The sequence below is a fragment of the Rattus norvegicus genome, chromosome 7, assembly GCF_021556685.1.
Source record: "Rattus norvegicus strain SHRSP/BbbUtx chromosome 7, alternate assembly SHRSP_T2T, whole genome shotgun sequence".
Lineage (NCBI taxonomy): Eukaryota > Metazoa > Chordata > Mammalia > Rodentia > Muridae > Rattus > Rattus norvegicus.
The window spans coordinates 19,978,816-20,006,506 of NC_141540.1; the positions used below are offsets into that span (position 1 = coordinate 19,978,816).

A 27,691-nucleotide genomic window follows, 5' to 3' on the forward strand; every position below is an offset into this window, starting at 1 on the left:
GCGGGCTCGGGTGCGGTGCGGGCGCGGCCGGGGCTTCGCTTTCAGGTAAAGTCACCCACGCGGGTCCTAGAGAGGAAACTGAGGATACAAGTGTCCGGGAGGGGTGTGGCGCTTTTAGCCCCCTTCTATGGGTTCTGTGTGTTGCGACGGGGTGGGCGCCGTGTCCTGTAATGGTGACCGTTCGGACATTGGGAACCTCAGGTGGTTTAAAGTGGGTAGGGGAGGGGGACCCTAGATTGAGCAGATCACCACCACATGGCCATCCAGCACCTAATCGGAGGATCTTGTTTGTGCCGTAGTCTCCCAGATGCCTTATGGGACCCTCCCTCAGAGTTGGCTTGGAGACCTGGGAATGGGTTTCTTTTAGTGGGGTGGAGTGGGCGGATGGCACGGAAACGGTGTTGGAGGGAGGGACGGATGGCCCCCCGGACCTACAGACAATAGTAGCGGATGGAACCGCCCAGCGGCTTTTCCTGTAGGAAACTGCCCTGTCTTTTCGAAGCTGACCTGGTTGTGTATGTTTGGGGAGGGGTGTGTGTGAGTGTGTACGTGTGTGTGATGGCTCAAGGACCCCCTGTCCTGCCATCATCTAGCTCCCTTCACCATGCTGTTTCTGAGAATTCCGTCCCAACTTTAAGGGGCTTCCACCACGTAGAGCCTTGTATCAGTAAGACGTAACTTTTCAGGACCCCAGGTATGCACTGCATGCTCTGTGCCCTATCCTTTAGGTTTCACAGCTCTGTGTCCTGAAATAGTCCCAGGGCAGGGTGTGGGGGCGTGCGGCTTCAGCTCTGACTGCCTAATGAGGGGCTCTCAAGCAGGGGATCCGGATTTAGCTTTGACAGCCAGGCAGTGTGGGAGAGATGAGGGCAGCAACACGCCCCACTCCCCCCTCCCGCACTCCGGGAGGCATTGGCTTGTGTAGCAGTCTAGGTGTTGGCTTGCCCCACCACACTCCTTACTCCCAAGGCGGGAACTGCTGCGAGCTGGGAGGCTGATAAGTGGCCCAGGTTCCCTGCGGTTCTAGGGGAGGGAAAAAGAAATCTTTCCAAAAGTGCCTAAAATCCTAGTTACCTGAGAGGTCCAGGTTGGAGGATTGAAAGTTGAGGGCCTGCCTGAGAGCTAAGAGAGTTCAAGGCCTGCCTTAGGCTACAGAGTGAGTTCAACGCCTGTTTGAGCAATTTAGTAAAGGGGATTAGCGGTCAACGAGACGAGACGGATTGGCCAGTAAAGGTTCTTGATGCAATGACGTCCTGAGTTGGATCCCTGGGATCTACGTGGTGTAAGGAGAGAGCTGTCGCCACAGAGCTGCCCTCTGACCTCCACTCTCACCCCATGGCATCCTTGCACCCACCCACGCACCCACCTACCTCCAACATAAAATAAAATGTAAAAATAATTTTAAAAGGGGGGCTAGTGATATAGCTCAGAACTCACCCAGTCACTTGTCAGTGGGGCTGAGGGCAAATGAAACAAAAAGGCATTCATTTGGGCGTAGTGGTACATGCCTGAAATCCCAGCATTCCAGAAGCAGAGGCAGGGGAATCTCTCTGTTAGAGGCCATCCTGATTTGCAGAAGCAAATTCCAGGCCAGCTAGCTCTGTGTAGTGAGACCCTGTCTTAAACAAATACATAAAATAAAACAAACAAACAAACAAAAAAAGCAAACAGGGCAGCACTCAGGAGGGAGAGACAGAACAAGTTCTGGGAGTTCAAGGCCAGCCTGTTCTAGATGCATAGGGAGGTCGTCTCAAACACAGACAAAGCAGAAGGAAAAGAAGCTGACCTGTAGGGCTGGAGAGATGGCTCAGTGGTTAAGAGCATTGACTGCTCTTCCAGAGGTCCTGAGTTCAAATCCCAGCAACCACATGGTGGCTCATAACCATCTGTAATGAGATCTGATGCCCTCTTCTGGTGTGTCTGAAGACAGCTACAGTGTACTTCTATATAATAAATATAATAAATAAATCTTTAAAAAAAAAAAAAAGAAGCTGACCTGTATGTAAAAGGGAGAAAAAAAGATGAGGTCGTGGTGGTGGCTCAGTTATTACAGTGTTTGCTTAGCGTGCATGAAGCCTCGTGTTCCATCTTCGGTATTGCACAAACAAGGTATGGTCACCCACTGGGGTCATCTCGGCACTCAGGAGCTGGAGTTAGGGGAGTTCACTGTCAAGGAGTTGGAGTCCAGCCTAGGTTTCCTGAGACCCTGTCTCAAAACAAAACAAAACAAAACAAAACAAAACAAAACAAAACAAAACAAAACTAATGGGCTGGAAGATGACTTAATGGTTAAGATTGAGTACTGCTCTTGTCCTTTGAGCTGTCTTGGTCGCTCACACCTGTAGACTGCAGCTCCAGGGTATCTATTGTTTTTGGCATCCATGGGCAAACACCCACACAGAAACACCAAACTTAAAAAGCCCCCAAAACACCCAAATTAAAAGCAAACAGTAATCTTTTTATTTACCACTCTAGTAATCTCTGCCCTATGTCTCAGTTCAGTCTTTGGGCCTGGAGATGTTCCAGTCTTAGAAATACCCTGGGGCTGCTTTCCCTGTCTGATGCTTTGGATTTGGATATGACCAGGTTACTGGACCAGGGGGCAGACTGCACAGAATCGCACTCCAGCTGTGCGAAAGGCGGTTTCAGACCCTGAGCCATGGTCCAGGCTTTTTCCAAAGCTCAGTTCTTCCTTGGCAGTTTCCTGAAAACAAGCCCTGAGAGGCACTGGCTGTCCTCCATGGTGACCTGCTGTCCTGCCCCTTGTAGCCGGTGTGAGGGGACAGGAAACAGCTGCTTGGGATGGGGAGGAAGACTTCAGAGCCTTAGGTTGGACAGGAGGAGGAGGGTTGGAGGATGGGGCTCAGAGAGTACAAGGGGATTCTCCCAGCCATTGAGAGGGTGATGTTGATGTGTTAGTCATGCTGATGGGTTCTGAATAGCTAGTCATGTCTGGTACTTAGATGGCCATACAGAATGCAAGAAGCTGGAAAGAGTGGCTGGGTTTTTATTTGTTTGGAGCAGAGGGTTGGTTAGCAAGAACATGGGTTAGGTCTGCTTGGTGTAAAGCTACATAGGCAAGGGCTTGGGTGGGCACTACAAACAAGGGGTCCACAGAAGGTGGACAGAACCTAACCTGAAAGGTTTTTCACATAGGCAACAGACTTAATCGCTCTGTAAATTGTTAACAATAATCCACGGTGCAGAATTCTATGGGAGCTACTCAGGGCAAGTATACAGTAGTTAATCAACTTGAGCCACTTTCTGCTCCCTGAAGGCTTTTCATGTGGGCTCCAAAGTCCCAGCCTCTCAGCATTCCCTTTTTGTCCATTTTTGCATGTATAATGGGGATTCTGGGTATTGAGAACCGAGCACAGGTCCTTATGTATGCTTCATCAACGCAGTGCCTGGAATTACGTCCCTATCCCCATCCTATACTGCTTTTATCTTTTTGAGACGTGGTCTCTCTAGGTACCTCTGGTTGTCCTAGAACTCACAGATATCCTCAGGCTTCTGCTGGGATTGAAGTTCTGGATTTAAAGCTTGATCTTAACTCTCCTATTAAATATGACTTTGTTCATATTGTGGGAAGCCACTCTACCTGCTCTTTCTCTTTCCAAAATCGTTTTTCAGTATGCAACTTAGCCTCCCTTGTAGCCCAGACTGATATGTCTTCCTATCTTGGTCTCCTGAGTGGAAGGCTTACAGTGTGTACCATCACACCTGGCTTTCTTTCTTCTTTCTTCCTCCCTTCTTTAAAAATGTTATTTTGTGCATATGAGTGTTTTGCCTGCATTGATTTATGCACTCCATGTGTGTGGCTGGTGGCTGAGACCAGAAGAGGACGTTGGATCCCCTGGAACTAGAATTACAGGTGGTTGTGAGTTGTCCAGTGTGGGTGCTGTGAACTGAACTTGGGTTCTTAGCAGTAGTAGCAAGCGCTCTCAACTGCTGAGCCTTCTCTCCAACCTACTTTTCTAAGATAGGGTCTTAGATAGGGTCTTATGTATCCCAGCCTGGCTTCAAACTTTATGTAACTGAAGCCAGTCTTGAACTCCTGATCCTCCTGCTCTTACCTCTTTTTTTTAGGTTTTATGAATCTTATATTCTTTTTTTAAAATTTTTTTATTAACTTGAGTATTTCTTATTTACATTTCGAATGTTATTCCCTTTCCCGGTTTCCGGGCCAACATCCCCCTAATCCCTCTCCCTCCCCTTCTATATGGGTGTTCCCCTCCCCCTCCCCCCCATTACCACCCTCCCCCCAACAATCACGTTCATTGGGGGTTCAGTCTTGGCAGGACCAAGGGCTTCCCCTTCCACTGGTGCTCTTACTAGGCTATTTATTGCTACCTATGAGGTTGGAGCCCAGGGTCAGTCCATGTATAGTCTTTGAGTAGTGCCTTAGTCCCTGGAAGCTCTGGTTGGTTGGCATTGTTGTTCATATGAGGTCTCAAGCCCCTTCAAGCTCTTCCAGTCCTTTCTCTGATTCCTTCAATGGGGGTCCCGTTCTCAGTTCAGTGGTTTGCTGCTGGCATTCACCTATGTATTTGCTGTATTCTGGGTATGTCTCTCAGGAGAGATCTACATCCAGTTCCTGTCTGCCTGCACTTCTTTGCTTCATCCATCTTGTCTAATTGGGTGGCTGTATATGTATGGGCCACATGTGGGGCAGGCTCTGAATGGGTGTTCCTTCTGCCTCTGTTTTAATCTTTGCCACCCTATTCCCTGCCAAGGGTATTCTTGTTCCCCTTTTAAAGAAGGAGTGAAGCATTCGCATTTTGATTATCCATCTTGAGTTTCATGTGTTCTGTGCATCTAGGGTAATTCAAGCATTTGGGCTAATAGCCACTTATGAGTGTTGGATAGGCACACACCACTAGTCAGTAACCAAGGGCTTCATGCGTTCTACCAAGTGAACTACATCTCTAGCCCAGGATTTGTTTGCTTTTGCGGTGCTGCTCCAGATCAAATTCCTGTCCTTGTGTATGCTAGTCAAGTGCTATACCAATGAACCATGTCCCCAGTTCTAGATTCTCATTTTCTTAGCCTCCATTATGTCATCTGAGGAGTCGTACTCATTGAACCCCTCAGGTATGGTTACAGCTTTGCCTCCTTTGCTGTTTTCACTTTTTGAGACAGGATCTGTCTAAGTTGCTTATCTTGTACTTTTTTAAAAATTTTATTTATATAAGCACACTGTCCCTGTGTTCAGACACATCAGAAGAGGGCATCGGATCCCATTACAGATGGTTATGAGCCACCATGTGGTTGCTAGGAATTGAACTCAGGACCTCTGGAATAGCAGTCAGTGCTCTTAACTTTTGAGCCATCTCTCCAGCAACCCCCCCTTTTGTTGTTGTTTTTTGTTTTTTGTTTTCTTGTATATGAGTACACTGTCACTGTCTTCAGACACACACCAGAAGAGGCCATCGGATCCCATTACAGATGATTGTAAGCTACCATGTGGTCCTGGGAATTGGATTCAGGACCTCTGCAAGAACAGTCAGTACTTTTTTTTCTTTTCTTTCTTTTTTTTTTTTCCGGAGCTGAGGACTGAACCCAGGGCCTTGTGTTTGCTAGGCCCTGTTTTTTGTTTTTTTAAGACAGTGTCTTAAGACATTGGGGATTTAGCTCAGTGGTAGAGCGCTTGCCTAGCAAGCGCAAGGCCCTAGGTTCAGTCCTCAGCTCCGGAAAAAAAAAAAAAAAAAAAAAAAAGACAGTGTCTTACTATGTAGTTCTGAATGTCCTGGAACTCACTATGTAGACCAGACTGGCCTTAAACTCAGATTTGAGTTTACTTCAACTTCGAAGTGCTGGTAGTAAAGGATTGCACTGTTGTGCCTGGCTCTTAATTGTGTCTCAGTTTCCAAAGTCTGGAGTACTTCCCGCTTTCTTGTTTTTCTCTGCTTGATGTCTTTCTTGCTTCCTGCTTCCCAGCTTTGCAACTTGGGTGTTTATACTTCATAAACTTCAAATTTCGGCTAAATATGGTCGCACATACTCGTCATCCCAGAACTTGGGGAGGCTCAGGCAGGATTGTGATTTGGAGACCAGTGTTAGCCACGTAGCAATATTTTGTGTCAAAAGCAAAAGTGGTAGAGCACTTGGGACCTGTCTGCTGCAGAGTAGTTCCAAGGTAAAGGGAGTAGGAGAGTCTGGGGGTGGCGGGTGGGCGAGGTGGAAAAATGTTCTTGTATCTGTTTGCTCGAAGTTTCAATGGTGGTGTTCAGGTTCAAGCCAAGGGGCAGGACTGGATTTACACCCTTACTTTTCTGGATGACATTTTTCAGGCTCTCTGGTGGCTACTCCAGGAAGCATGGCCAAGTTTGTCCTGAATCAGAACCTTCCCGGTGAGTGTACAAAGTGAGGTAAATGTATTCACAGGGATGCACATTGGGTGCTTGTATATAATCGATAGAGCTCAACGATTCCCTTTTGTTTTTTATTAACACAGTAGCCACGTGGCTTTTTCCAAAAGCATTATTAGCCAACGTAATGAATGGTTCTGTTTAAAACCCACTCATGACAGCCCCCATAAATAATGCTGCAACTCCCCATGGTTGCCTAGGAGACCTCCGCAGTGTGCCCTCTGCTCATCCTTTAGTTCTTCCCTCCTCCCTCCGTTCACCGTTCTGTAGACACCTGACTTCCATCCATCTATGACTCTTTAGCACTCTCTCCCCTCTACTGTCTTCTATGGGCCGTTTTTCTTCTTGGAACCTTCTGCTCTTGCAGCTGCTTCCGCCTTATTACGAAGGGCTCAATCTTTTAAGTTCCTGCCACAGGAAATTTTTTTCCTGTGAAGCTGTGACGCGAGAGCCAAAGTTGGTTTTGTAATTCACCATGTATTAGTGCCTTGAAAATCGTTTGGAATGACAGTGTCTATTTATGGCTAACAAGCGGCCCGGATATTGCCTTATTATAATGTCCCAAGTTTATAAGTATTTGTCACTTAGTGGGTGCTTAAACATCGTGTGCAGGTATGCCTCGGGTGTGGTCTTGAGCCTTGGCAGCGGTACAGGTGCATTGCAGGGGCAAGGGAGCAGGAAACACATTTGTTCAGTCTCTTTGGGAGATTCTTGGTTTGACCCCTCTTCCCTCTTCACGCCCGTTATACCACAGACCTGGGCGGTCCTTCCCTGTACCCAGGCCCCACTGGGAGTGCCCGCAGCCCTAGCTCTCCCTACTCTGTGGAGACGCCCTATGGCTTCCACCTGGACCTGGACTTCCTCAAGTACGTGGAGGAAATCGAGCGTGGCCCTGCCTCTCGCCGAGCTCCAGGACCCCCGCACGCACGCCGCCCGCGGGCGTCCGGAAAGGGCCTCGCGGGAGCGCGGAGCCCAGGAGCTTGGACCTCCAGCGAGTCCCTGGCCAGTGACGACGGCGGAGCTTCTGGTGCACTCTCTCCCGGGGCGTTCCCAGGGCTCTCGCTACCTCCGCTGTCGCCCCGCTCCTTCTCGCGCAATCCGCGCGTCGAGCACACGCTCTTGGAGACCAGCCGACGACTGGAGCAGGCACAGGCTCAAGAGCGCGCGCTCAGCCCCGCCCGTGCGGCCACGCGCAGTCCGCGCGGGTCGGGCCGCAGCAGCCCCGCCCCCAACCCCGCCCTTGCTTCACCCAGCCCTGTCCTTGCTTCGCCGGGTCCTGCCCAACTGCAGCTCGTGAGGGAGCAGATGGCCGTGGCGCTGCGGCGCCTGCGTGAGCTCGAGGACCAGGCGCGCGCTCTGCCGGAGCTGCAGGAGCAGGTGCGCGCGCTTCGCGCTGAGAAGGCGCGGCTACTGGCCGGGCGCGTGCAGCCAGAGCAAGATGTAGAGATCGAGGTGCGCCCAGACAAGCTCTCCCAGCTTCGGCGCCTCACCGAGCGTCTGGCCACCTCCGATCGCGGAGTCCGCTCCAGGGCTAGCCCCCGGGCTGAAGATCCTGACGGGTTGGCTGCCAGGCGCAGCGAAGGAGCGCTGCAGGTGCTCGACCCGGCGTCTAGGACACCCGATGGGGAACCCCAGACTCGGGAGGCGGGCACCGAAGTCGTGCCTGAGACCCGAGAGGTGGATGCCCAGGCAGTACCCGAGACAAGGGAGGCTGGGGTGGAGGTGGTCCCTGAGACCGTTGAGGTGGACACGTGGGTGACCGAGGCGCTGCTGGGGTTGCCCGAGGCTGCAGAGCGTGAGCTGGAACTGCTCCGCACGAGCTTGGAGCATCAGCGAGGGGTGAGCGAACTCTTGCGGGGCCGATTGAGGGAGCTGGAGGAAGCCCACGAGGCTATAGTGACCAGGTCTCAGTCTCGCGAGGTTGCTACTCAAACTACATTGGGTTACACTGAGAAGACCACACAGACCGAGCTCCCAGTAGAGAGCCAGCCCAGACCCACTGCTGGAGACGAGATGGCCCCTGCTGGTGAGTCTCCTCCACTACTGGTTGAACCTTGGCCTGCCAGGCCGATGAAGTCAAACTCAGTGCCCTCGTGTGATTCCCTGCCAGGTATCCTCAAATCCATCATGAAGAAGAAAGATGGTACTCCAGGTGCACAATCCAGTCAGGGACCCAAGAGCCTGCAGTTCGTTGGGGTCCTCAACGGAGAGTGAGCGCTTTCTTCCCTTTCTTATCATAGCAGCCACAGGGACACATGCTATTAATCCCAGCTCTGCCTCTCTGCTCATAAAGTTGCTTTGATAGCCCTTAATTTCCTCATCTTAAAATGTCACTCTTACCTCAACACACTTGAATGAGCCCACAGGGCCTCCCATCCTATTCTTAGGTATGAGAGCTCCTCCAGTGAGGATGCCAGCAACAGTGATGATGAAGATGATGTTGCTGAACTCCCCAGGAGTAGCTCTTCTGGGTCAGGAGATGATAGCAGTGGGGGATCTGACGCTGGAACTCCTGGCCCCCACAATGACCAAGATGCGGGGGACTGTGAGCTTGAGATGCATCCAGAGCAGAAGACAGGGAGAGAAGCGAGGTGAGCTTTCTCTAAAGGTTTGGAGTGTGGATACCCTCCTTCCTCTTGGTCATCGTTGCCGAGGATCCTGAGTCTGGACTGGCCTTCCTGGCAGGTGTGAACTGAACCCCCGTTTGAGGGAGGCTTGCATTGCTCTGAATCAGCAGCTGATGCGGCCCCGTGGAGTCACCAGCAGAGATGGTGTGAGTGTGGGTCCGACTTCTACTCCCTGACAAAGTTCAGGGTTTCCTAGAGCAGGAGTACTAAGTTTGGTCCCCTCTCACTAGAAAGACCTTCCTTGATCTAACCTCTCCAAAGTGATACCCCACCCCAAGGAGAGCTGTGACCTTTTTTTGGACTGCCCAACCACAGCCTCAAGTAAACAGCCCCAGACCCACCCATGATGCTTCAAGAGCAAGTGGATACTCAAGTGGGTACTCACTCCTATTTTCCAGAGCATGTGAACCTTACTGACTTCTCTTTTGAAGAGGATAAGGTCCCAGCTCTCCACTTGGTTTCTTGACATCATACTTAGAAAGCATTGGCCTTCCTTGCTTATTAGGGTCACTAAAAGGGTCTTTTACACACACGCACCCACCCACCCACACACACATTTTTTTGGCCCCTTCCATCTTTTCTCAGCATTGATGCCTACTTTGTCCTGGTCCTGCCAGAATGCAGCACGTCTTGTGGCCCAGGAGTGGTTTCGAGTGTCCAGCCAAAAACGCTGTCAGGCTGAACCTGTGGCTGGGGTGCTTCGAGGGGTGAAGAGCCTGGGGCCTGAGCTGCTGGCTCATGTGGTGAACCTGGCTGATGGCAACGGAAACACAGCTTTGCATTACAGCGTGTCTCATGGGAATCTGGCCATTTCCAGCCTGCTACTGGATACAGGTCAGAGTTGTGGAGAAGAGGGCCAAGGCAGGTGAAGGTTGGGGTCACTGAGGCACACAGATGAGTGGCAGAGGGTCCCATTGAGGTTTTCTCAAGTTTTTATTGGTGGGTGGATCACTGTTCACTTGGCCAGAAGTCAGCATTGGGTATTCTCTTCTATGACTCCCTACTTTGTTTTCTGAACTTCCTATTGAACCTGGAGCTGCTTGGCCAGCAAGTCTCACCTGTTTCCATCTCCCCATCCTTGGAGTTACAGATATGTGCTATGGTGTTCAGTTTCTTTGTGGGTGCTGGGGATCCAAGTCTGGTCCTCAGGCCTGCAGTAGTTCTAACCCCTCCATGCACCCAGACATATCTTGATATCTAGTCCTTTCCTGGCCTCAAATTTGTGATCTTGTTGCTTCTGCCTTCCAAATACTGAAATTACAGGGGTGTAAAGGCCTTTTGATATTACTATATTTTTAGCTGTTCTGAGTTAGCTCCCCAGCCCCCACAATAACACCCAGCTTTGAGATCAGAGACCTCAATTTAGCACCTTCCTTCCTGGGTATATTATATTCTTCAATCTCTAGGCCATGGCATTTTTCTTTTTTCCTCTGAGACAGAGTCTATGTAGCTCTGGCTAGCCTGGAACTCGGAAAAGATCCACCTGTCTCTGCTGAGATTAAAGGCATATACCTATGCCTCACTGTTTCCTGAGTTTTTGGGCTCCACTCCCTATCCCCTGGGGTGTGTGTGTTGCTCACTGGTTAGGTTAGGTTTCTGACTATCATCAAGCTCTGGAGTACTGCTCCCCTGTCTCCTGCCTGAAAACTCTGCCTCATCTTATTCCTCCACTGAGGCAAATACACTCAGGTGGCTATTCATAACTGTCAAATCTAGTGTGTACTAGCACTGTCCTAGAGTGACCACTCAATTGTTTTGCTTATGAAACGGGGTACCAACCACTATCCTGTTACTGATTTCGTTATTCTCTTTGTTGGGACCTTCAACCCTTTAGTTGCTCAGTTGCTAGCCCCATTTTGCCTTCACATCACACTTTTTTTTTTTCCCTTCCAGAGACAGTCTCACTGGCTGTTCAGCCTGGCTGCTCTGGAATGTGCTCTGTAGACTAAGATAGATTTGATCTGCCTGTCTCTTCCTCCTAAATGCTGGGCTTAAAGGTGTGTGCTGGGACACACTCACACACCATGTATGCACAGGGATGCAACTGGCTAAGGGACAAGGGATGTAGTCCCACCAACTGGTAGAGTTCTTGCCCAGTCATCTTGGGGGAGCTGGAAACAGTACTACAAGTTCATGGCCTGTCCTTGTCTATGGTCACCTGGCCAAGTTAAAAAAAAACATTTAAATTTTACTTATTTTTTTTTTTTTTTTGAGACAAGGCACTGTGTAGGCCTAGAACTATGTAGCTCAGGCTGGCTTTGAACTTGTGGCCAAGCCTCAATCTTTTAAGTGCTGGGATTACACATCTGGCAAATTCTCCAGTGTTTTAAGTCTGTGTCCTTGTTCTTGTAAAGCATTCATGAATGGAACTGAGGAGAGATAATTAGCAAATAAAAATAAGAGAGATGGATAAGGAAAGAACACTTGCATTGCAAGAGTACATGTAAGCCAGTGGTGTATTTCAGGGGCTATGGATGGTAGAGGCTGCAGGATCTTATTGGCAGCCAACCTAGCTGATAGGTAGGGAACCCTAGGGTCTCTCCAATCTCTGTATTTACAGATCTTACACACACACACACACACACACACAAAATATGTATACACAGGGATGCAACTGGCTAAGGGACAAGGGATGTAGTCCCATCAACTGGTAGAGTTCTTGCCCAGCCATCTTGGGGGAGCTGGAAACAGTACTACAAGTTCATGGCCTCTCCTTGTGGTCAGTCTAGGATAAGAGATGCTTACCCACAACCTTTAAGGGGAGACCCAGCACCGTTCCCCTTAAAATCTGCATCTGAGGCTTACATAAAGTGACTGACCTCTTTTCTCCCCTCAGGGGTCTGCGATGTCAATCACCAGAATAGAGCTGGCTACTCTGCACTCATGTTGGCTGCACTCACTTCCGTAGGAAAGGAGGAAGATATGGCTGTGGTCCAGAGACTTTTCAGCATGGGTGATGTCAATGCCAAGGCTAGCCAGGTGCATAGACATTTCCAGTCCTGATGGGTGGGTAAGGTGGTGTCACTTTTGACTTTGAAAATACTTCTGACCTCTTTTCCTCATTTTAGACTGGACAGACAGCCCTCATGCTGGCCATCAGCCATGGTCACCAGGACATGGTAGCTGCCTTGCTGGAATGTGGGGCTGATGTCAATGTACAGGATGCTGATGGGGCTACAGCACTCATGTGTGCCAGCGAGTATGGACGCCTTGATACAGTTCAGTTGTTGTTGGCCCAGCCAGGTTGTGACCTAACCATCTTAGACAATGTGAGCCACTAGTTAGGGCCTGGAATTAGTGGTGGTATGTGCCTTTGTAGCCCAGGGACCAAATGTCCTGTTATTTCTCAGGAGGGCACAAGTGCCTTGGCCATTGCACTGGAGGCTGAACAGGATGAGGTGGCTGCATTGCTCCATGCCCACCTGACATCAAACCACCATGACTCCCAGGTAAGTGTGGTCCCCAAGAAACAAAGATATTAAGCACCTTCAGAAGCCTCTTAAAGACCAAAGATGGAGAAACTGTCAAATAGGTCAGTCACTTCATGCAAACCTCAAATACTATTTGGTGGGGCAGGGGGGAGGAACAGTGTGGGGTCTCCTGCATCACGGATGGTTGGCAAGCATTACTTATCCTAGTTATTTGATGTTTAACTAGCAAAACTGGAGGTAAATACACCTTCAGGTTAGGAAACAAACCAAGCTAGGATAAAACACATAAAAAGCACACCATAAGTAACTGGTAAAGTTTTCTTGTTAAGAGAGGAAAGTGGTCATTCAATCCCAGAGATACAAGCCTGGAGGCTTAGTTTGCTCCACCAGCTGGGCATGCTTGGGAGAGCACACCTTGTGTGTAGGACACTGGACAGCCAAGTACTGGGCTCATCCTATACTTCTAAAACCTGGGAAGCTTGAAATGCACTGCCTCCTGCCCCCCCATGGTGCCTGAAACTAGTCTTCTGCCTATAGGACTCCTTTCTTTGTTCTAGGAACAGTCGACTCCAGGGTCTCCCACAGCCACACTGCAAAGGGATACAGGACCTCAACCTCTGTGAGCTGCTACCTACACATCTGGAGTGTAGGAGACTCTTCCCTCTGCTGCCTGAGCTTCTGAATCACAGCAGGGTACCCTGTGAAGGTGCTCCCTCTAGCTTGTTAGGAATGCTGAGGGGAAGGATGAGGCAAAGCCTGGGGAATGCCAGATCCCTCGACCCATTCACTTCATAAAACATCCTTCCTAATAAAAGTCTTTCTAATAAATTTGCATCTTGCATGAATGGAAGCAGTAGGGACACACATCCCACCACATAGCTAACACACTATGGAAGGGCTTTCAAAGAGTGCATGGTCACTGGAGCTTTTAGAAAGCTGAGACGCTGCTGGAGAAACCAATTTCTAGACAAGAATGAATACAAATGCTTTATTTAACAGTTGCAGGTCATTCCATGGGCTAAGGAGTGGATATCCAGAACCCTGTAAACAGATCCAAGCATTAGATAGAGTGCCTCTCCCCATCTCCCAGCAAGTGGCCCATCCCAAGGGTTGCCATTTACCCACCAGCAGCAAGGTCAGCGCAACCTCCGAGCTTCTCTTTCTGACTCCAACAGGGTGAGCACATCACCCTCTCGAACAGGGCCTTTGACGTTTCGGATGATAGAGCGGCTGGTGTCATCCATAAATTCCACTCGCACCTAAAGCCCATTAGAAGAATTAAATGCTGCTACTTACAGTCACTGGCATTTGTTACTTACATAGGCTTCATTTCCCAGCACCCACACAGCTGGCTAGCTACCTACAATTTCAGTTTAGGGGATCTGACCACTCCTTATCTTTGGACACACTCAAGCAGTGCAAACATACAACATGGAAGGGCCAGAGCCTCCTAAGACGAACTGCACACCCACATTACTGAAGGTATTGTGGAGGACCGGGAGAATCCAAGGAACACAAAAAGGGTATCTCACTACAACACCACCTACGACACTCCTTCCCAACCTTCCTCCTTTTGATCTGTAAGCTTCCGAATTAGTAAGTAGCTGTGACAGGAAACCTGGGTATAAACCAGGCAAGTGGTAAGGGCACCTTTAGCCCAGGCTTGTCTCCTGGAGCAGTTGAAATGTAAGGCATATCCTACCATTCTTGATTTATGTGGTGCGGTGGGCCGGGTCCTTTAATGCTAGTCAAACACACTACAAACCGTGCCCCACTCATTCCGTAGTCTAAGCCTGCCTGGAACTCTCAGTGAACTTCCTTAACCGCCTGAAATTACTACCTTTAGTGTGAGTGACTTCAGAACTGAGTTTTTAGGTTCTTTGTATGGTAAGCAAGTCCACTACTGACACATTAACTCCAGCAACTCCACCTTCTAAAAACCAAAGCTTTCAAAGACAGACATTGTAAATTATCCAGGTTTGTGACAAAGTTATATCCTTCTTCCTAAACCTAGCAGTTAGGATTAAACATCACCAAACCCAGCTAATAAGCCTGGTATTTAGGAGGACCCGCTCCGACCGGACCCCAGGAAGTGGTCGGAAAGTTCCCATCCGCTCACCTGCGTGCACTGTCCCTGCGATCCGGTCCTGCCCAGCACTTTAGTTACCTACAGGAAAGAAGAGACAGTTAAACCCGACAGGTCCAGCTTTCTTCTTTCTTTATTCAGGCTTCTAAACACCCGTAGTCACCTCACCCTAGCCAGCTTGATGGGCTGCACGCGACTCGTGTCCATGATGGCGGAGATCTAGCGGAGAGGAGTCACGTGAGCAGGGGATGCCATTTATAGTCGGCTCGGACCACGCCTCACTTCCGCTCTCGCGAGACCGCACGCAGTACCCAGGAACCCTCGGGGCAGAATCGTCACCGGCGTCCTTCGGAGCGGAAGGAATATGGCGTCCGCTACTCGCGTTATCCAAAAGCTTCGGAACTGGGCGTCTGGGGTGCGTGTACTGTCCGACCCCGGCCGGGAAGGCTTTGGGTTCTGTAAGCCCTCGAAACCTATCCCTCTTAACATCTGCTTAGTTCGGTGCGGAGTCCAGGATCCCTGAATTTGTGACTTCCAATAGACAGAGACTCAATGTCCTAAATGTTTTTTGACCGGATTCTTGGAATTCCCTTGGCTTTAGATTGTCCGGTTTTAGCTTCCTCCCTCCCCTCCTCCTTTCCTATCTCTCTCTCCTTGCCTCATTTGTCTTCCACGTTCCACTCAGAACTGGTGTTTCTTTCTCCCTGTATCAGCTTTGAATCTTGTGCCCCTATTTTCGGAAGGTCGAAGGCCAGTTTTTAGATTTTGGAAGAAAACAGAGGCCGGGGAAGCTGTAAATTTCTGTATCTTAATTTAGGGTCTAAGAAAGGAAGTATATCTAGAGCTCAGCAAGCAACTGTTTGGATTGGTGAATCTTCAGAGAAAGTGAGAGTTTCCATAATGTTAGGGTAAGCATGTTTAGTATACTGACCCATATCCAAAGAAGATAAAAAAGGGAGACGTTTTAGGTTAGAACTTAGGAAGGCTGGAAAACTTACTAGTAAAGTTCTGTAAGCCGTAGCCCTAGGTCAGGGCCAGCCTGAAATAATCTTAAGTCGGAGGCACATATCCCCTTCATATGCAGGACTTGTATCCTTATTCTGACTGGCTAATTCTGTTCTCTAACCCTATCCTGGGGTTTCCTAGAGTCTGACCTCTCTCTTCTCCTCCCACAGCAAGACCTGCAGGCGAAGCTGCAGCTGCGCTACCAGGAGATCGCCAAGCGGTGAGCAGGCCCTGCTTGCTGCCCTCATCCTGTCATTCTTCCACCTAACCCAGATTCAAGGCTGGTCATAGTGGTACAACCCTTAATCCCAGCACTCAGGAAACAGGCAGGCAGATTTCTGTGAGTTCAAGGCCTACTTGATCTACATGGTGAGTTCTAGGCAAGCCCCTGCCTGAAAAGCAAACATGAAAAAACAACCCTAAATTAGTTGTTCTCTTGAACTTTCCTTGGAGAATTGAGCAGAGAGCTTTCTTGTCAGGCTGTGAGAGCAGAAATCTACTTTTAACTTCATTGGGCTGTCTTGGAATAGTTAGGAGATAGATTGCATTATTTGTTGGTATCTTGGCTAGATTTGCAGTCTTCATTGTGACCACACACATGAAATGTTATGTTCTCAAGCTACTGACAGAGAAAATGAGGCCTGTATAGGCCAGGTCATTGCTTAAGATCATTTAGAGGCCATTTTTATTTTTGAACAAATTTATATGTTGTTGAATCTTTGCCACGCCCTTAGACTTTTGGATGTCAACAAACAAGAACGTTCTTGGTTTGTGGGGTTGGTGGCTTTAGCACTCAAGAGGCCCCAGCCCACTTTGCTGGGTTGAGAATGAGCCCCTATGTCAAAGCCCAGCATATGCCAAGGGGGAGCGTCTGAAACAGCACCCAATCTGGCCTCAGAACTGTTGTGTAGCTGGAGTATATGGCCTTACACTCGTGATCCTGCTTCTTTCAAGTGCTGGGATTCCAGGAGTATACCACTATAGTAGGTTTATTTGGTGCTGGGGACACCTTCATACATGCTCAACACTTTTATCAACTGAACTACATCCCCAGCCCTTGGCTTAAATTCTTATCCTCATTTTTTTTTCTTAAAACATTTTTAGATTTATTTATATTTATATATGTGTAAGTGTTTTGCCTGCATGACTTTATGTATATGTGCCTGATGCCTGTGAGTTCAGGAGACAACGTGAGATTCCCCTGGAACTAGAGTTATAGATAATTATGAGCCACTATGTAGGAATCAGATTTTGGTTCTTTGCAAGTGTAACAAGTGCTCTATCCAGTAAGGCATCTTAGCAGCCATAATTTTCCATAATTTTCTTTATTCCTTCCGTGGATGTTGTCAGGAAGGGATAAATACAGCCTGCATTTAAAAAAGTATTTATTTATTTATTTGAGGCAGGTCTTACTCTGATCTCCTGCCTTTCACATGCTGAATTGACTGGGCATGTGTTACTAAGCCTGTTCAGAGGCAGGATCTTACATTGTAGTCCTGATTGGCATGGAACTTACTAATATATATAGCCAGGTAGGCTTGAACTTCTGTAGGGAAAGGAGTTGCACTGATTTACTGGGAATACAGGCAGGAGCCAGCTTCTTCAGGATAAAGGCGCCCTCTAGTGGTTCATTTGGGTCTTGGCATTGGACATGTGTTTTTTTTTTTTTTTTTTTTAAAGATTTATTTATTTATATACATGAGTACACTGTAGCTGTCTTCAGACACACCAGAAGAGGGCATCAGATCCCATTACAGATGGTTGTGAGCCACCATGTGGTTGCTGGGAATTGAACTCAGGACCTCTGGAAGAGCAGTCAGTGCTCTTAACCTCTGAGCCATTTCTCCAGCCCATATGTTCTTTTTTTTTTACTTTGCTGTGAACAGATGAACATATGTGAACCTAGCATATATGTTCTTCAGGCAAATTCTAACTTTCACATATTGTTTGTCATTTTAGAACTTTATAACTCCTTTTTAATATTACTAGATTTATTGTTTATGCCTTGTGTGTGTTTATGTATAGGTCAGAGGAAAACTTGTTGTAATAGTTCTTTTGGGTCCTAGAGGTTGAATTTAGGTCATCAGGCTTGGTGGCGAGCACCTTTATCTGCTGAACCATCTGGCTGGCCATCACTTTTTTTTTAATTTTTATTTTGTTTTGTGTGGGGGTGTTTTATGTGCATATGTAGCTGTGCACTACTTGCATACAGTATCCTGGAGGCCAGAAGGTGTTGGATCCCCTGAAACTGGAGTTACGGATGGTTCTGAGCCTATGGGTGCTGGGAATTGAACTTGGGTGGGCCTTCTGCAAGAAGTGGTACCTATTATACCACCTCTCCAGTCTCCAATCTTTTCTTCAAAAGACAGGGTATCGTGGTGTAGCTCAGGTTGTCCTGAAACTCAGCTCTCCTGCTTCAGTCTTTTAATTTTAAGAGTTTTTTTTTTTTTTTTTTTTTTTTTCTTTTTAAGGACAGGGTTTCTCATGTAGCCCTTGGTATCCTGAAACTTGCTTACAAGGATAGTCTTGTACTCAGAGATCTGCCTTCTTCTGCTTTCTGAGTACTATGATTAAAAGGCATGTAATGTACTCCAGCTAATTTTAAGATCTTTTTTTCTTTTTTTTTAAGGTTTTGGAGACAGGGTCTTTTTATGTAGCCTTGGCTGCTGTGGAATTCAATTTGTAGACCAGGCTGGCCTAGAACTCAGATCCTCTTGTCCCTGCCTGTTCTCCCTTGAGTGCTGGGATTAAAGGCATGCTTTACCACTGCCTGGCAATCTTAGGACATTTTAAGCTAGGCATAGTACAGGCCTTTAACTCCTAGGACTGGGATACAGGGGCTAGTGAACTCTGAAATTGAGGCCAGCAACCTGTTCTATATAGAATTCTAGGACAGCCAGAGATCTAATCTCAGAACTAAGCAAAGCAAAGCAAAACAAAACAAACCCAAACACCTCCCCCAAATTATTAAATATATGTTATATAAATTATTTATTTATATATTATGTGTTTGAAGATGTCCTGTTTGCATACAGAAGCCAAGAGAAGGCATTGGATCCCATGGGACTGGAGTTACAGGCATTTGTGGGATGCTCTGCTTGTTATGTGAGCGCTGGGATCTTAACTCTGTTCCTTATGTTTGTATAGCAGTTAATCTTAATGGCTGAGCCACTCTCTAACCTTCTTGTTTTATTTTTGAGACAGTTTCATGTAGTTCATGCTGACTTGGAACTTGTGTTGCTGAGAATGACCTTAAACTGACTCTCTTGCCTCTACTTCATGTGTCTTGGTGTATGTCAGGGTGAGGGTATCAGATTCCCTAGAACTGGAGTGACAGTGGTGAGGTACCATGTGGGTGCTGGGAATAGAACCCCTGTCTTATGGAAGAGTAGCCAGTGTAAACTGCTAAGCCATTTCTCTAACCCTGCCATATTTCTTATTTAAAAAAATAAATGGCTTTTACATTTTTAAGGAGTACTTAAAATTGCCTGGTAAAAATGACTGGCCAAATTTGAAATGTGGCCAAATAAACAAATAAAAGCCAACTGTTTATGATCATCCACCTTTGTCCCTGGGAATTTTCCATTTTTGTTTGTAGCTCAGTGTTCACTTTTAAGGCTTTAGGTTTCTTGGTAAACTCAGGATTAACCCAAGGCCAGACTGGGCTTTGTTCCACATAACCCCTCCACTTCCTCTACTGGGAATTTTGGCAGTAGACCACACAGTGGCAGGAAGGGCAGAAACTTGGACAAGCTCCCAGGGCAAGGTGTTCTTTGAGTAGTAAGCCTTTATACCAGTAGGGTGGTTCAAAGGGTTCCTGAGATAACAGGGAACTCAAAAGTTCTATTACCTGCCTTTGGGGGTGGGGTTGGGGTGGGGAGAAAGGCACTTCAATTGGGGAATCTGGGGCTCTGCAGTTGTTGGATAAGGGGTGGTCACAGCTTGGCACTCTGACCTGATTTTCCTGAGCATATTTAGGTAGAAGGAAGGCTGTTGTTAAGCTTAGCTTTGTGTTGGGGGTAGGAGAATGTCTAGGTCTCTTCCTTATCTTGGGAACTTCAGTAAGGATCTCCATACCTAACTATATTTGAGACTTAAGAGGGACTGGGGTGGAGCATGTTTCTGCAACCTGGCTTGAAGAGTTTTTACATGTAGATTAGTGTCTGCTGCTTGGTTTCTGGTCCCAGATCCAGGTATATAATGTGATAATGTAGCAAGGCATGACTCTGGTTTGCAGCCTTCATTGTAGCTCCAGATCCTCAGTCTTATTTATAAATGAGTTGTGGCAGTGAGAGGGGCTGTCACTTTGTTTCAGTGCCAATATTTTTCACCCCCTTCAGGACCCAGCCACCTCCGAAGCTCCCTGTGGGCCCCAGTCACAAGCTGTCCAACAATTACTACTGTACTCGTGATGGCCGCCGGGAAGTTGTGCCTCCCTCAATCATCATGTCCTCACAAAAGGCCCTGGTGTCGGGCAAGACAGCTGAGAGGTAAGGGTCCTCAATGTTTCCTGCCCAGAACCCTGCAACAGTCGCTACTGCTACTGGCTTTTCTTCCCTAGCAAGCAGAAACATGCTTTCTGAATCCTGTTTTATTGGCTGGGCATAGTGGACAGGCTTGCGATCCCCTGGACTCAGGAGGCTGAGGCTGAGAACAATCAAGAGTTCAAGCCAGGGCTGAGAATAAAACTTACTTCATGAGCTACTTGTCTTGTAAGCATTGAGACCCAAGTTTATCCCCAGAGCCCACGTTAAAAAATGCCAGGGGCCTAGTAGTGTGTTTGTAATCCCAGTGTTGGGGAGGTGAGGACAGGCTGAGGTAAGAAGTTTGTAGGTTCTGGGTCAGCCTGTGTGATATAGTTAGGGGTAGTCTCAAAACAAGTTGGGGAAGGTAAGATGGCTTAGTGGGGCATGGCACTTGCTGCCAAACTAGATGACCTGAGATTAAGCTCATGGATCCATGTGGGGGGAAGCAGATATTCAGGGCCTGCAAGTTGATTTCTGATGTCATGGCATACCCTCAGGTCCAGTAAATTAATCCAAAAATGATGATCATGATAAAAGAATGCCAAAGAACTCAAGAGAAAACCTACTTGGTTCACAACCTACTTGGTTCACATTCTCAGGTGCCTTTTCTTAATTGGGGATAACAATAATATTCTGTGAGGTTCATAGGAGGCCATAGTCTGGAATAAGTTTCTTTACTAGATCCAGCAGATCAAGACAGAATAGGCATTTACATAGAAGTCTGAACCACCGAGTGAAGCTTAGTTGTATATCTAGCCTTTTAAGAAACCAGGTGAAAGATCACAGTCAGTTTCCTGGCAGACCAGTTTTTGACTGGCATGATAAAGAAGTTCCTTCTGGTTTAGCCTTTGTGAGCCACCATGTGATTGCTGGGAATTGAACTCAGGACCTCTGGAAGAGCAGTCAGCGCTCTTAATCACTGAGCCATCTCTCCAGCTCTGGTTTAGCCTTTGTAAGGAAGGTAACTATGAACTGACCAGTCTCTTCTTTCAGTCCTTTGCTATCTATAAGACCAACCTCCTCTGCTCTGATTTAACAGTGCTCTCATTATGGTTTATAGAATGAGGTTCAAGGGCTGGCAGTATGTAGCATTTAAGAGCACTTGTTGATCTTGCAGAGGACATGGTAGGGTTCCCAGCACCTATGTGGCGGTTCATAACTTTCCTTAACTCCAGTTCCAGAGGATCTGATGCTCTGTTCTGGCTGTATAGGTACCAAACATGCAAACGGTACCGGTTTACATATACCTCACATAGACATACACAGAGACTTACCATACATTTAGAAAAAAAGAAAAAGAATGAGGTCCCAGCACAAGGAATGGCCACAAAGTTAGAGGCCAGCCTGGTTTACATACTGAGGTCCAGACCTACTGGGGCTACATAGTAACACCCTGTTTCAAAACACCCCCCACCCCACAGAGACAGACAGACAGACAGGCACCAAGACCCTGTCTCAAACAAATGAGCTGGTGAGATGGCCTAGTGATTAAGATTGTTTAATGCTCTTGGAGAGGAACAGAGTTCTGTTCCCAGCACCTATGTAGATTGGCTTACCATCTGTAACTCCAGCTTCCAGGGGTCCTGTGCCCTCTTTCCTCAAGTATGTGTATGCACGCACGCGCGCACCCAACCATCCATGCACCTACCCATCCACGCACCCACCCATCCATGCACCCACCCATCCACGCACCCACCCATCCACGCACCCATGCACGCACGCACGCACCCACCCATCCACGCACCCACCCATCCACGCACCCACCCACGCACGCACCCACCCACGCACGCACCCACCCATCCACGCACCCACCCACCCATCTTCCCACCTCTTATTACTCTTCATTCATTCATTTATTCATGAATGACAGGATTTCTCTGTATAACAGCTTTGGTTTCTGTAGACTGTGTGCTCACACACACACAGGGGATCTCTCCACCTTCTTGACACTTCTGTTTAAAACAGGATTTCTCTGTGTAATAGTCTGTTAATTCTGGAACTCACTCTGTATATCAGGCTGGCATCAAAACTCACAGAGATCTACCCGCTCCTGCTTTTTGAGTGCTGGGAAAAAGGCATGCACCACCACATGAGGCTTATGTTATTATTATTATTTTTTTAAAGATGCTGAGTGGGACTAGAGTGATGGCTCAGTGGTTAAGAGCACTTACTTCTCCTCTAGGGTCCTGAGTTCAATTCCTAGCAACGTGGTGGCTCACAACCATCTATAATGGGATCCGATGCCCTATTTGGTGTGTCTAAAGACAGTGAGTGTGTACTCACATACATAAAATAAATAAATCTTTAAAAAAAAAGATGCTGAGGTAATTGCTCAGTTGGTGAGTTCTTGGCTTACAATTCGTAACTCCAGCTTAGCCTGCTAGTACACACTTGTCTCAGCATTGTGGTGGCAGGGTTAGGCAGATTCTTGGACCTGATAGCCATCCAACCTAGGAGAATTCCAGACCTAACAAAGACTCTGCAAGTATGCACATTCACGTGCACACACACACACCTGTACACAGAAACATGTACACAGAATGAGATACTGACCAATTCTGGAGTCACAAAGAAAAGCCAAGTAAAGTTAGAGTAAGTGCATTGTGCTTTTGTCTCTTGATCATAGCTCTCTCTTAATGAGCTGATGAATACAGTATGTGTTGTACTTGATTCCTGATAATTCTTGCAAAATTGATGCCCAGAGAGGCTAACATAGGACATACAACTAATTTACCTGGAGGTTTTGGGGTACTCCTCAGCCTTGTCATTCAAGTTTTTTTTTTTTTTTTTTTTTTTTTTTTTCTGGTTGTGGTGGCACAGTTCTTTAATCCCAATGCTTGGAAGGCAGGGGCAGGCAGGCCTACATAGAAAAACCTTATCTAGAAGAACAAACAAAAGCATTTACTTTTATTTTACGTATATGGATGTTTTGCCTGCAAGTCTATCTTTGTACCACAGGCATGCCTGGCATTTGCAAAGGCCAAAAGAGGTCTTCTGGTCCTCTGAAACTACAGTGAAATAACATAGTTGTGTGGGCTGCCATGTGAGTGCTGAAAATATAACTTGGGTCTTCTGAAGAGCAGCCCATGCTGAGCCATTTCCCCAGTCCCAAAACTTACTTTTATTATTTTTAATTACACGTTTGTAGGTCTGTGCATGCGAATGCATGTGCCCTTGGAGGCTAGAGGCCTTAGATCCCCCTGGAGTTATAGACTCTTGAGAGCCCTGATGTGTATGTTGGGACCTGAAGTTAGGTCTTTTAAGGGTAGTAAGCTTGCTTATTGCCCAGCCATTTCTCTAGCCCTCAGCCTTTTGTATATATAAAGAGGTTTGTGTGCGGAGTGTGCATGTGTATGAGGAGGGAGGAGGAGAGAAGAGACCGTGACTGGGATAGAAAGAGAATGGGTGCGGCTGTTACAGCACATGTGGAGGTCAGAGGAAGTTTTTGGGCGTTGGTTTTCTCCTTGTTTAGGCAGGTTTTGTTCGTTTCTCCTCTTGTGCTGTGTACTAAAAGTGGTTGGCCCATGAGCTGTCTCTTTGCCTCTCAACTGCTTGTGGGATTACAAATGTGCACTACCATGTGCAGCTTTTTATTTGGGTTCTAGGGCTCAAATTTAGTTTGTCAGGCTGGCACAGTAAGTATTTTTACCTACTAAACTATCTCCTAGCCATCAGCCTATTTATTTTATTTTTGGGGGGCAGCATTGCATGTAGCCCAGGTTGGCTTCCTATTTACTATGTAGCTGAGAACTAGAACACGTAATCCCCCTGCCTCCAACTCCCGAATATTGACAGGGATGTACTTATACTCTTGGTTTATGTGATGCTGGAGGTTGAACCTAGGGTTTTTGGCACATTACCGAGTTATATTTCTAGTTTTACCTTTTCTTTTTTTTTTTTTAAAGTAGCCCAGGTTGGCCTTGAACTTCTAGTTCTCATGCCTTTACTTTGCACTCAAGTAGTAGGATTACATGTGTATGCCAGTGCCACAGCTTCTTTTTTGGCTTTTTTGGCTTTCTCACTATCTGGTTGATAATGTAGACCATACTGGCCTTGAACTCCCAGAGACCCATTTGCCTCTTTGGAGTACTAGGATTAAAGGGGTGTTGCCATAGTGCCTGGCTGTTCCAGTTTCTTTGGCCTTTTTAAGCCTCAGTTTCTTTTATCTGTAAAACAGTGACATTAGACTTGTATTGTGGCACCTGTGAGGTGATGAGGCCAGGACCCATTAGACAATAAGGTAGAACATGCTGATTGTCCCTTTCACCTTTTGCTTTTCTGGAATCCAGCACCAGAGTGTGCACAGCTTGTCAAGCTACCTCACTCTTTCAAGTTCTACACTGTGGTCCTGAGGATGTTTTCACTTTCTAGGGAGGCAGCTTTTTGTTTTTTAGGGGATGGTGGGAGCTCTGGCTCTCCCCTCCCCTGGGGACTCTTCCACAGTGACATGTTCTTACCTTCTTTCCACTCGGACTTACTGTGCTTCTAAACCTCTGTAGTTCTCTCTTTCTCTGCAGCCATGACAGTTTGGGAATCAGATGGTGCTTGTTTGAACTTGCTGATTGAATTGTTTTTTTTTTTTTTTAATTTTGAGGACCCCCCCCCCTTTTTTTGTTTCTAGCAAGTCTCCTATGTGGCTACATATGGCTTTTGCTGGCTTAGAACTTACTAAGTAGATGAAGCTGACCTTCTAATTTACAGATTAGCAGAAGATTCTCTTCTGCCAGGATTAAAGGCATGTACATTAATTAGGTTTTCTACAGGAACAGAATTATAGAATTAATTTCTCTATGTATAGAAAGGGGATTGTAATAAATTACAATGGCTTGCAGGCTGTGGTCCAGCTAATCCACCAGTGGCTACCTATGAATGGAGGTCTAAGAATCCAGTAGTAATCAGTTCATGGGGCTGGATGTCTTCCACATAGCATCTTGAAGAGATCTAATGCCAGTATAGGAATGGACTTTGAAATGAGAGCACAAGCAGGCAGAGATAACTTCCTTCCATGTCTTTTATATAGGCTGCCAGCAGAGGTGTGGTTCAAATTCGTACCTTAAAATATCTGTATTAAAGGTTTATCTTCCCAACTCAAAGATTCAGATTAGAAGTAGACCTTCCTACTTCAAATGATTTAATTAAGAAAAATCCCTCACAGGTGTGCCCAGCCATTATGGTTTTTGTTAATTCCAGATGTCAAGTTGACAACCAAGAATAGCCACGACATAGTGATGATTAGTGATGATACCCATTACTATTTTGTCTTGGCTGTCCTGAAACACTTGAACTCAGGTAATGTAGTTGTTTGCTTTAGGCTGTTTTAAGTAGTTGGGATTATAGGTACATGCACTTAAGTATACACACCCTACTTCCTCTGCCCTCAACCCCATCCCCCAGCCCCTAGTATTTTTAGATAAAGTTTCTCTATGTAGCTCAGTCTGGCCATAAACTCAGAATTCTGCATTAACCTTCCAAATGCTGGGATTGCCTGTTTACATTCCATACTCTGCTTCAGCACAATGGCTAGCTTGTGTCACCAGTCCTGTACCTCTGTGCACCAGCCATGCAGTGTTTGTGTGGCACCCAACTACCTGAGGAAGAACAGTGGATACCCATTAACCAGTAAATGAACATGAGATCCTAGGTATGCTCCTAGGTATGGTTAAGGAGAAGGTCTTTATTGTAGATTTGGGGGAGAATTTAGCCAGAGGCATCTGGACAGGTCCAGACAGGAAGAATAAATGGCCATGAGAGGAAATGGGGGGAGAGTGAGAGAGAAAGAGAAAAGAGAGGGACAAGAGTGGGGAGCAGGAGAGAACCTAGAACATGGAGCTAAAAGAATGTGTGGCTGAAATGGCTGGGTTATATAGGAAAGAGAAGCTAGGAGAAGGGAAGTGAAGCTTCAGGGGCTGGAGAGGTTTAGGTTAGGGGTTGATGAGAAGTTCTGAGAGGAGCCAGGACTCTTGGAGTTAAGGGAGCTTGGCAGCATCATTGGCTCTGATATGGTAATAAGTATTTCAGTTAGCTATTTGCCCCAGGTTTCTTTGGGATCTAACACCCAGCACTGTGCTCAGGAGACTATCCACATTGGGTACAAGTAGGAAGGGAGAATTCCAGGTATTCAAGGCTGGGTTCTGCACCTGGGAACCAGGGTAGGATGACTGAGGCTTTTCCTGAGCTCTGCCAGCTCTCAGTAGGCACCATATAACCCTCTGAGGGACTTCATTGGGGAGGCTTTGGGCATTCTGAGATAACTGCCTTCTGCCCTCCATATCCAGAAAGGTTGGCATTTGATCTAGGGTGGGCACAGCTACTTTTACAAACTAGGGAAATTTGGATTAGAAAGGTCAAATTACTACAGCAATTAAGGTCCTGCCCTACTGCTAATACAGAGAACCACAGAAACTTTAATACTGAGTACAGAGAGTGAGAGACCTTGGAATGGTCAGTCCTATATGGGATGTTTTCATCCAACTTCTTCTCTCAGGGTTCAGGGAATTTTGCAGAATAGGCTGAAAGATTTGAGAGAGCCAGTGGGCACAGAGCAGGACTGATATATGACCTCACAGAGACTGTGGAAGAACATGCATAGGGTGTGCACATGCTCAAGCCAGTGGGACATGAACCCCTATTCTTTTCGTTCGCCTTTTTTTACAGCTCCATATGGGAGAGGTTTATTGTGGGGGAAGGGAACAAAAGGGGCCACAGAGACAAAGGGGGAAAGAGAAGGAGAAGAGATGAAGGTCAGGAAGGGTCTGCTTTTATTTAGACTGTGACATAAATGGCTCGCAGGTAAAGGTGGGAAATAAACCAAATGGACACTGGGAATGTATGGCCGTTGTCATGGCAACAGATACACAGGGTGAGCCCCTGTTCTTAACCTAGAACTTGACAACTGCTTGCAAAGGAAAAGTCAGTTTTCTCCAGTGGAGTCTCATTGGGCATACAAACTACACTTAAGGACCGTCTCCATGTAGATGGCCAACACAAAACAAACAGTATTTTTGGAGGTGTTTGTCTCAAATGCTTTATTTGGCATTTTTTATTTATAGGTCTTTTGCTTATATATTATAGTTTCTGCCTTTTTACTTTTATGGGTTTTGTGTATGCTTGTGTGTATGTGTACAGATTTTTCTTTATATTTTGATTTTTGTTCTTTTTTTTTTTAATTTGCCAGGAAATTTTTTTTTTTACATAGAGAAAGAAGGCATGGAGTTTGGAGTTGGGAAGTAGGGAGGATCTGGAAGGAAATGAGAGAGGAAACTCATCAAAGAATATATTGTATGAAAAATTTATTTTCAATAAAAATTAAAAACAAACGCAACAAATAAACCCAAAGATCCTTCCCCACTGTTCTTCGGAGGCCTGGCTCTAACTGGAGTTTGTCTTTTTTCTTGTAGTTCTGCTGTGGCAGCCACTAAGAGGGCAGTGACACCTGCTCCTCCCATGAAGAGGTGGGAGCTGTCAAGGGACCAGCCGTACCTGTGACCCTGAGTTGGCTACCTTGCTATGTTTCCAGGGCCACATGACTGCTTTTCCTCCTTGGATTCCTTCTGGGGAGAGTGTGACCTAATTTATAACAAATACATTAAGTACCACATTATTTCCAATCTGTCTTTTCTTGGTATTTATTGATTGGATTTGATCT

The 27,691-nt window shown here is 46.8% G+C and overlaps 3 protein-coding genes across 6 annotated transcripts; 2 read left to right on the plus strand and 1 right to left on the minus strand.

Moving 5' to 3' along the window:
* On the plus strand, positions 1–13,257 carry Kank3 (KN motif and ankyrin repeat domains 3). 4 transcript variants are annotated; one of them, NM_001108989.1, is given in 11 exon segments: positions 1–45; positions 6,294–6,353; positions 7,126–8,397; positions 8,482–8,581; positions 8,759–8,962; positions 9,057–9,144; positions 9,616–9,832; positions 11,835–11,977; positions 12,067–12,267; positions 12,349–12,447; positions 12,987–13,257. In NM_001108989.1, coding segments are annotated over 10 exon segments (2,424 nt in total). In that variant the 5' UTR covers positions 1–45; positions 6,294–6,319; the 3' UTR covers positions 13,053–13,257.
* A 125-nt stretch (positions 13,258–13,382) lies between these two features.
* On the minus strand, positions 13,383–14,752 carry Rps28 (ribosomal protein S28). The gene is made up of 4 exons (NM_001105730.1): positions 14,684–14,752; positions 14,549–14,596; positions 13,555–13,688; positions 13,383–13,470 (listed from the first exon to the last, which is right to left on the minus strand). The coding sequence occupies exons 1-3, from the start codon at positions 14,720–14,722 to the stop codon at positions 13,566–13,568; spliced, it is 210 nt and encodes a 69-aa protein (NP_001099200.1). The 5' UTR covers positions 14,723–14,752; the 3' UTR covers positions 13,383–13,470; positions 13,555–13,565.
* A 112-nt stretch (positions 14,753–14,864) lies between these two features.
* On the plus strand, positions 14,865–27,653 carry Ndufa7 (NADH:ubiquinone oxidoreductase subunit A7). The gene is made up of 4 exons (NM_001106772.2): positions 14,865–14,930; positions 15,691–15,740; positions 19,861–20,010; positions 27,444–27,653. Exons 1-4 carry the CDS (start codon positions 14,880–14,882, stop codon positions 27,529–27,531), a joined length of 339 nt encoding a protein of 112 aa, NP_001100242.2. The 5' UTR covers positions 14,865–14,879; the 3' UTR covers positions 27,532–27,653.
* The last annotated feature ends 38 nt before the right edge of the window (positions 27,654–27,691 follow it).